This window comes from Sminthopsis crassicaudata, chromosome 5, assembly GCF_048593235.1.
Source record: "Sminthopsis crassicaudata isolate SCR6 chromosome 5, ASM4859323v1, whole genome shotgun sequence".
In the NCBI taxonomy this organism is placed as follows: Eukaryota; Metazoa; Chordata; class Mammalia; order Dasyuromorphia; family Dasyuridae; genus Sminthopsis; species Sminthopsis crassicaudata.
In genome coordinates, this window is record NC_133621.1 from 312,637,972 (window position 1) to 312,647,881 (window position 9,910).

At 50.1% G+C, this 9,910-nt stretch overlaps 1 protein-coding gene across 1 annotated transcript; it reads right to left on the bottom strand.

Annotated features, from left to right (window-relative positions):
• Positions 1 to 1,395: 1,395 nt before the first annotated feature.
• Positions 1,396 to 9,910, bottom strand: PKDREJ (polycystin family receptor for egg jelly). The gene has a single exon (XM_074272093.1). The coding sequence runs from the start codon at positions 9,804 to 9,806 to the stop codon at positions 2,232 to 2,234; it is 7,575 nt and encodes a 2,524-aa protein (XP_074128194.1). The 5' UTR covers positions 9,807 to 9,910; the 3' UTR covers positions 1,396 to 2,231.

Consider the following 9,910-nt stretch of genomic DNA (forward strand, 5'->3'; position numbering starts at 1 on the left):
GTCCTCTGGTAGTAAGTTCCTCATCACTGTGTAGTCATTAAATTGAATTGTAGGGGGAATTCCTATACATTGTCTGGCACCTTGTGTGGCTTAATAAATGCTTGCAAAGAGACTAATTAAAAGATGGGTTAGATTAAGGAATCTCTGAAATCCCTCTGAACTTTGATAAGTCTATGATTTTATGAAATATAAATACAGTTTATAGTTTAAATAGAGATTCATGAAAATGGTTAAGGAAGGAAATGCCTTTTCTTGCCACCATCGTCAATTACTGCCCAATTGCTACTTGGGGCAGTTGAGCCTAACAGATCTGTTAATGGTCACATCCCATAGCCTGCTTCCAATTCATCATTGGCATCCTGAGAGGTAACCCTTATGGAAAAGCAGTTAACCATCCCCTCTCCCTGCCACATACAGAGCAAATTAGCCAGCCCAGAGAAAGCGACAAGGTATCCTGAGAGAAAGGCAGGCAAGCTGTACTGCCGCCATCATTTTCAGCACCTTCTCTTGATAGCCAAGGATCCTGAATCCAAGAGCCTTGGAAATAGAAGTATGCTCCAGCTCCTCAACACTACTTCTAGCCTGGCTTCTGTAAGATGACTTACCCTGGATCTTTGAACTTGTTTTTTTGAAAAGCAGATTAGAAATATCTTTAAGTATAATTGGTTTCCTTGGTAAATCTATAGCAGTTTTGTCTTCTGCATTTAAAAAGACGGTTCTGAGAAGGGTCTGAGACTCGTTGTCCACTAGGCTCATCTTGCAGCCATCATCCCTGGAAGCACCCACAGAGATGCAGCCTGGCATGGCTATGGTTGCACAAGATGCAGAGAACGAAGTGCTCACCAAGTCCAGCATCAGAAACACATGTCATTGGATCAGTAAGGACCCCTCAAAAGAAAGAGGTGGGAGCATCTGCCTGGCCTGGCACTCTGAGGCCCACAGGACCTCTCCATCTGACTCAAGGCTGAAACCTCCCAAGTATGGCATCTTCCCCACCAGAATGGGAAGGGAGCTCCCTTGGAGCTGCGGCTGACTGGCTTTTTTCATCATTCCCCTAACTCTGGGCACAATGGGAGGGCTCAATAAATGCCTTAAGCATTTGAAGGGAGCACCAGCTCAGCATCTTGTCTTGGCCAGCTAAACTGCCATCCTGACTATGAAGCATCCTAGAGGGATACACGGAGAAGGTCACTGGCTCTGGGCCACAGTCCCACCCCTGACATTTATTGTCAAGTGACCACCTCCCCTTGGCCTCATTTTCCCTATCTATAAAAGGAATGGGTTTGATAACCCTTGAGGTGCCCTCCAGCTGTAGCTCTTATTCTAATTTCATAGTAAGAGCCTTCCCTTGATTCCCTCCTCCCCCCAAAACCAGCAAGACGCATGGAAGAAATGTTTTTGTTTGTTTGTTTGTTTGTTTTTTTACTATCGTGAAAGTTAAAAGTTACAAAACCAGAAAATAATCCATAAGAAAAGTTAAAGAATATAATCATACTCACGTGGAACATATTTACAAGATTTTGTAAAAAAAAAAAAATTCCCTTTTGCAAAAGCCCGCTGCCTTGTTTAAAAAGAGAATGATTGGGAGAAATCCCCTAATATTTAAAGACTTCAGCTAGAAATGGAGAGATTTGTCCCAAGCATTCTTGTGTGTCACAGGAGCCCCATAACATCTGGAAACTTCTCTTTTGCTCTGAAACCGTCTGCTAACTTGAGGAGGTCTGGGCATGGAATGGGGATGGTTGATTGCCCTAGCCTGCTGAGGAACTGGAGCTATAGGTTTCCAGTGTTCTTTGGGGCGTGCCTGCTCCAGCCCAGGATCTGCAGGGTTCTACCTCAGAACTAAAGTGTCCCAGATGGAGAAGAATTAGCCGAAACCTAGCCCTCCCTCCCAGCTTTCCTATAACATGCAGAGGGATGGAAGGGGACTAGCTAAGATGGCCCCTTCTCCAGGATAGATAGACAATTGTACCAAACTCTTCAGAGATGCATGAGGACAGACCAGGCCAGAATGCTTGTTTAAAATTAGATAATCTCCCTTCATCTCGGCACATTTCTAAGCATTCTTAGCTATCCTCTTTACCCTAATGGAAACTAAACACTTGACTTCAGGGGCCTGGGAAGCCAAGGTCAAGGACTGGAGTGGATCAAGGGCTACCAGGCCTGTTGGGGACCTAAGGGAACTGGCTCATTCCCAACAAGGACTGACAGGAACTCGGAATGGTCACCCCTCACACAACCACATAAGTCATCCTCTTCCCGTCGATTTTTCTACTTTTAAGCCCCAAGTACTGGTAGCTTTTATTCTCTGGGTGGCCATAGAGTATGTCAGTGAAGTAGGCGGGCTCCTCTTTGGCAGGTGCCCGGCAGGTGAGGAAACGGAAGAGATTCCTCACCTTGTGGAAGAGGTAGGTCATCGCCTCCACTTCTGCCGCTGGTTCCTCATACACAAGCTGCTTCATCTCCTCATAGGCAGACAGAATCACAGCCTGAAACAGGTTAATTAGGACACAGATCATCACCAGCATAAATGAGGCCAGGAACAGGCCCCCAAGGATCTGCTTATTTAAAAATGCTGTCCCCTCGAAGGCTGAAACACAGTAGGAGAAGATGGTCTGCGTGGAGTGAATGATGCTGCTATAATGCCACTGGTGCTGGCCAAACACGAGGTATCCAAAGACCACATACACAAAGATATACACGCCTACCAGAAGGGCCATGTGACAGATGGCCGGCAAGGCCGCCAAGAGGGCCCTCTGGGCCAACCGCACATCGTAGAAGAATCTAGAATACATCAGTGTCTTCAGAATGGTCAGGAAGACCAGGAAGCCCAGAGTGATGCGAAGGACCTGGTCCATGTGAGAAATGGCATGAAAAGGGAAGAAGTCATCTGGGTTCTGGAGGTAAAAGCCAAGGATTTTCTTGGCCATCCTGAATTGGATATAGAGAAGAAAAATAAGAAAGAGAAACATGGACTTGAGACCAAAGCTGAGGAGATTAAACACATTCCTGACATAGTTCTTCTTTTCCTTGTAGATGATGATGACTTCAACTACCAGATACACCAGGATAAACACCATGGCAGCTCCGTAAAGACACAGTTCAAGCTGACTCCGCGTGCGGAACAGGGGGAGACTGAAGGAGTGGACAGCCAAATTTGGGTTCACGACACCCAGAGGAGAGACTTCAAATACTATTGAGATGGTGCAAAATAAGCTGGTTTCTGAATTAAAGGTGGTCAGCTCCAGGATCACAGCCCATGTTCTTTCATCCAGCCACTGACTATCCCAAAGTTCCTGCAGCCTTATTGTTGAATTATACTGTTGCTGGTTGGGGAAGAAATAAAAAGGGTATCCCCCCATGCCATAGGCATGAGCCAATCCATAGGAATAATAGGCCCATTCCCCAGGCTTTGATTCGTAAGTAAAGCTGTCCAGCTTCCTGTCCACAGAGGAGCCAACGGGGGCAGTCCAAAATCTGCTGTAGCTTTTTCGATCCTCCCTGGCCTGGCTGTATTGGCTTTGACAGTGGATGCCCTTCTTCATTAACCTGTTAGCCGCAGTACCAGAGAGGAAGCAGGACTTTGGGAGAGACTTTGCCCTCACTTGTCGCATCCTAGGCAAGCCAAGTATCCTGGACCAGCTGTTAGAAAGAAAAGGTGGATTCTGACTGTTGTGGATCAAGGGCAGCAGGACACCATTGAGCCATCTGTAGGTGTCATTCAGTTCCCTGACGTTTTCAAGGTTCACGGAGAATTGTCTCCGGATTGCCTGGTTATGGTGGAAGCTGTAGGAGTGACTGGCCAGGGAGGCAATGCACAACAAGAGAGCGAGAAAGATGAAATGGCTGATGATGTTACTTAAAAACACGATGGCCCCCCTCTTGATCCTGTTCCTCCTTTTGAATATTTGTATTTCATCTTCCACCAAGGGTTGGTACATTCTCGAACCACGGACCTGGATGATCTCATAGTGTAGCTCTCTTGTGTCATCAGCATCTAAGTTAATGCCCTGCAAGCGGATCTCAATATAATTGTACCTTGTCGTCCACGAGATGTTCTTACAGTACTTGGCTCGGCTTGTCTTGATTCCAGAGAAGAGGAGGATCTTGGCCACCTGGACCACAAATATCGACTGGCACAGGGAAGACATAGAGGCGAGCAACCAATCCATGGATTTCTGGTATCCATATGTTAACCCATACATGATGATGAAAAAGGAGCACACGCCAGAGCTGCAGATGACCAGCAACCAGGCCAGGTAGATGCACCACCAGTGGAGGACAAAGCGAGGCTTGGATTCAAACAGCATCACTTTCTTAGGCCTGCCTTTTGGGGGTTCACCTGAAGCGAGTTCCACTTCTTCGTCCTTATGTGGCCCCCTTTCTCCTTCTTGGGAGGGCATGGAACTCGAGGTCCCACCCCCTGCCTCTGGCAAGGTCTGGTCTTCGGTGTCAGTGGCCTTCCTCTCCCGGTTGGCTGCATTCTTTTCTGGGAGCTTCCCCTTGGTTTCTGTAATGGCATTGGCTGTGGCCTCCGAAAGTATCACATTCTTCCCTGGAGCCTGCTTTTTTGTGGGGATGCCGTGGCCCTGAGTCTGCGGTCGGCCAGTCTCATGATAGTACCACATTTCTAGGCGCTCTTTCCAGTTTTGGAAGTCTGCTCTCATGAAGGGGTGATGGTGTGGAGCCGCCTGGGTGACTGGCACCGGGGAGACCTTCCTCTGGGAATAGGTGAAGAGAGCAGTGATGGCCATCTGCAGCGGCTCGCAGATGAGGGCGCTCTCAATGGCCCTCATCAAGTTCCGCAGGTGCTTCAGCTCCACGGGCAGGTTCTTTTTCTCCTCGTCCGATCTGAAGAACATGATGTTACAGAACAGGGTGCTCAGGAGCACGGTCAGGCAGCAGGAGAGCCGCTGCAGCCGGTTGTAGGGTCCTGTGACCACGCTGGTGAAGACGGACATCCACAGGTGGTTGTTGCCAAGCAGGTTCGAGGAGTGGATGAGGAAGTAGTCCTTCTTGCTGAGGGGTTGCTCCTTGTCGATTGGCTCAAAGGTTTGCTCCAATGACTCCACCCAGAGCCACGACCTGCAGAGGAAGAGCCAGATGTGCCGGTTGAAGATGTTTTCCACCTTAACTCTGCTCAGGTACCAGCTGGGCCGGCTGCCTTCGTTGTTGTGCCAGACCCGGATGGCCCGGATGGCCCCCAGGTCACTTTTGGTCGTCAGGAGGAAGGTGTCCATGCTGCCCCTGTAAAAGGTGGTGAAGTCAGGGTGGCTCAGGCAGTGCACATCGCTGGACGCCTTTGTTCCCAGGAGCTGGAGAAAGACGTCGGCTTTGGTGCCCGAGCCCAAACGGCTCCCTGTGTAGAAGGTAACTAGGTAGCAAATGTGATCGTAAGGATCGTTGTCTGGGAGGATGATCACGTGCTCCCGGAGAAACTGGTCCGTTTGATCTTTGTGCATCGCCCAGAAAGCCAGGAGTAGATAGGTGAAAATGACTAAGATTACGGTGAAGAGGGTCACCGGGTTCTTGGGGAGTGTCTGGATGACGTCCAAGCGCAAGTCGATGCTGTTAGGGATCACCACCATACGGGCGGTCAGGTATTTGATCCTGGAGGCCTGGTTCAACAGCTCTCTAGACTTCCTCTCCTTTGTGGCTTCTGGCTTGAGCCGACAGATGCAGTGCGCTCGCCACCAGCAGCTACTATCCCCCACCCTACAGGCCTTCTTCCCCCACTCCTGTTGAATGTCATCCATGTTCAGACACTCTACGGTGAAGATGGAAATGTTCACAAGGTTCTCGTTGAGCTTCAAGACGATGTTGGAGGCTCGCAGAATCACGGAGATGTACCACTGGGCCGAGACGCTGCCTTGGGCCGTGGCCTGCAGCAGAGACTGACTGAGGCAGATGATGAAGGGCACACTGACTTGGCAGGTGGGGTCAAAGAGCTCACTCTCATTAGCCACTGCTGGCATGTCGGGAGGTGCTAAGAAAGAGGCAATCGGGAGCTTGTGGGTGATGTTGCTGCCCACGTAGATCAAGACCGTGAACAAAACTCTTACTTCTGTGATGATCTCAATATATACTTCCTTGTAGCCTCCATTTGCCATGAAAGTAAAGATTCCTGTGGTGATTCTAAAGTCTTCTTTATCTGGTCCGACGCTGATTTTAAAGAGAGCTTCCTTCAGTTTTTTTCTAAGGATAAATGCTTCAACTACCTCTGGCACGACCTCAGACACGTCCCCATTTTCTTGGGTCTCTCTCATCTGGAAACCAACCACATCTACAGAGGGGCTTTCTTTCTCGCTGAGCCAAGGGAAAGGGTCACCCTTAAACTCATAAAACACAGTGGAAATAGAGCCCTCGCTAGCCAAGTCAGTAGTGTTACTTTTTCTCAGCGTTGGGTAGAAACAATTTAGGCAGTCTTTCTTGGCCCGGGCGGCCTTGGTGACATTTTGCTTTTCATCTTTCTTGATGTGCATTTTGAAGTTTGGGGTTGATATCACTGTCTCTACCTCCCCAGGTACTTTAATGGATGAAATTGTATCTGCCAGCAGTTTTGTGACAGAGAGAGTCTCATTAATGGTATCCATGTTAATACCCATTTTGAAGATATTAGACAAACTGGTTGAAATGCCAGTGCTCACAATTTCAATTTGTTCAGAATGGAATTTTTTTTCCCTTTGCCTGTATCTCTGCAGTGCCAAATTGATTTCCATCAGCCTGCTGGTGGCTGCCTTCTGTACTCCTGCAGTTAAGCCAGAAGCATTCTGGGTGAGCTCCAAAATGATCGCTGTCACTTGGTTAATTTCTGTCAGGGTGCTGGTGGGCAGGCGGTTGCAGAAGTTGATGAGGTGCTCCTGGATCGCAAAGCGGTCTGTTTGTAAGTCAGACACAGGCTTCACATCTTTTAAAACAGAGGCTACCAGGTAGGCAAGATAACCTGCTTGGACAAAGTCCCTTTGCTGAAACAGAGTGGTCAGCATGGCACCGGATGAGTTCTGGATGAGGGTGAGCAGGTGATTCAACACTGTATTTGGTGCATCTAGGGTCAGGGGAGAATTCACAGTGGCATACAGGGTCACTTGGGAGAAGGCGCCCAGTGAATCATAGACCTGAGCATATATCACCACCAAGTAGTTATTGACTGGCATCCCAATTGGAAGAAAAGAAGGAGGAGTCACAGGCTGAGCCCCTTCGTACATCACAGCTCCCAAAGTATTCTGTTCTAAAGAACTGATAGCATCCATATTCCAGAAATTCGAAGCTATGATTTTAAAACGGAGGGGTATATTATAGTCTCTAAAGTTCCTACACCGCACGACAAACTCGGTCATTAGGGCTATGCCTTTGTCAGGGTGAATGTTGCAATGGCCAACATGGGGTGGAGAATTGATATAAAAGGAATGGTTAGAAACCGAGACTCCCCCACCCCAATTTGACACCTTGAGAGAAACGAAGCAGAACTGATCTGAAAAGCTTTTAAAAGCAGAAGCCTTGATTGACAAATAAGGGTTGGTTCGCCCAGTGGTGGTCCGACGTGCCCAATCAAATGGGAATTCAGAGCCCGAGTAGGACAAGAGGGACCAGAGGTAGTAGGCAGGAGCTGACCCACAGTCTGTGCACTTTCCAGACAAGGAAAATCGATCTGTGATAATTAAGGTTTTTTCACAATTTTCAATGCAGGAAAAGCTCATGGCAGGCGGGGGGCCAGCAGTCACAATGACCTTCTGATCAGTAAATGCTGTTCTCTCATTCTTCTGAATCACCAAGCGGAAAAAATAGACCTGGTTGCCTCTGAGTGTTCCCGGTAACACGGTATGTACAGGGCCAGATTCCTGAATCCACCTCAAGTCTGGCAGCTGGGGAAGGCAGGTGTCTCTGGTAGAGCCAGGCACGATCACGTACTTAAAGTGAGATATGTCAGTGGTGCAGTACCATCTGTAGACCAAGCCCTCAAAAGGGGCCTTGGACTCAGGATCCCAAGAAGCTGACCCATCCAAAGTCCAGCTCTGGTTGAAATGTACCCTCTGTAAATCGTTTCCCTTAATGACGGCTACCAGTTGAATTTTAGATATCAAAAGAAATACAGAAGTAGAGTTTTTCAGCACCTTTTTGGCGGTGGTAACAGTCACGGTGAAATTGATCAGATACAGTCCCCGTGCCAAGATTCGCTCAGGAATTTGGAAGTAGGGGTCATGATTCATTTTATCAATCCACCGACCCTTCATGGGCCTGCTCCAGTCTGGGGTGGTCTTCCTGTTAGGGATAGGGTAAAAATTCCACTCCTGAGTCACATTGTAGGGAATGCTACAGTTGATTTTCACAGCAGTATTTAGGGTGAGGGGATTTCTCCCATCTAGCTCTATCAAATCAGGATTGCCTTCCTTGATCCTCACTTCATAGAAGAAACAGGGATTCTGGATACACGCCACCGGTGATTTGAGCACTTTGGAGCCATACGTGTCCAAGGAGGCTTTCAAGATGGCGGGCTCCAGACTGCCTGTGGGGCATTCTGCTTCCTCCATGAAGCCTGCATAGATGTTGGGGTGGAATGGCAAAACGGAACGAGGAATGAAGCGGGAGGCACTGGGGATCCGGTCTTGGTATGTAAATGTCCGGTTGGGCCTAAGGCTGGCCCCAGGAAGCTGGAGGTGAAAAGTCCATTGGAGGTGCAGGAGAGGATGCTGTAAGGGGATGAACCACACAAGGTAGATGGGCCCATGGGGCCCCAAAGGGCCGCTGCTGAAGAAGTGCACTTCCAGGTCTTTGTAGGGCTTGGTCCCAAAGAAGGCCACCCCTTTGGGGCTGAGGTATAGGTGGACACTCAGTTGGTCACAGCGATTCCCAAGGAAATCCAAAGCGAACAGCCACGACAGGCCTTGCTGCTGATAGAAAAGGAGATGGGCACTGCCTCTACCTGGGGCTGCTCTGGAGTAATAGATGCCAGGGCCATAGGAGCCTGTCCGGGCCTGTTGGAGATTCAGGCTCAAAGTTCTGCCTCTCGCTCGGATGCCCAAGATGCTATTGACAAGGTACAGGTGTCCCTCCAGGGCCTGACCAATGACCCGGCTGGGCCCCCCATCCCAGCCCTGGCCGGGCCAGAGGAGATAAGCCAGCGTCCAGCGGGGGGCTCTTCGTCCAGGAGTGTTGCCAGGGATGCAGGAGATGCCCCCAGCCTTAAGATAAGGGTTGCAGGTCACTTTCCAGACCCGGCAGGGGACACAGCCTGAGGACTGATACAGCCTGAAGGTCAGCCTGGATCCTGTGGGCTGGAGACCCCAGGAGAGGTGGAGAGCGCCAGTGGGCCTCTGGGACAGCGGAGGGGAGCTTGCACTGAGGGTATGAAGCAAAGCGGCCTCTGCAGGTCTCCCAGAAATGGTGCTGGGACCTAATCTGGGTTTTAACTGGGGAGCCAGGTGAGGACATGGGGCACCATGGCAACCCGAGCCAGGAGCTGGTTCTGAGCCTAGTCTGGGCTTAGGTGCTAACTCACATTTAGAGCCCCTACCTGCGAAGGCCACAGGACCAGGGCCACTGGCAGAATTGGGCATCTCCGATAAAGGGAACCTTGAATAGGATTCTGGGTAAGAAGCTAGGGCTAAACAGGGGCCCTGATGGTGTCTGCGGGAGCGCAAAAGGAGCGTTCGGGGCCATGAGTGGCGCTTCTTCCAGGAGGCGGGCGGCGCTGGAGCCCGGGATGTAGGAGCAGCGCTGGGGCAGCTCCTGGGAAGTTGGGGGGGCAGCAGCGGCGGCAGCAGCAGCAGGAGCAGGAGGAAGCGAGCGAGCGCTCCTCCCCGCACCATCGTCCTAGCTAGACTGGCTCCGCTCCGTCCGAGGCGCGAGGCCAACGTTTGCGGGTTCGCGCTCCGGCGCCCGGCAACGAGCGTGTCTGTTTGCAGGAACCTCG

What these genes read in the sequence shown, in the direction of transcription:
- PKDREJ (XM_074272093.1), bottom strand. Translation starts at nt 9,806, where the DNA reads ATGGTGCGGGGAGGAGCGCTCGCTCGCTTCCTCCTGCTCCTGCTGCTG.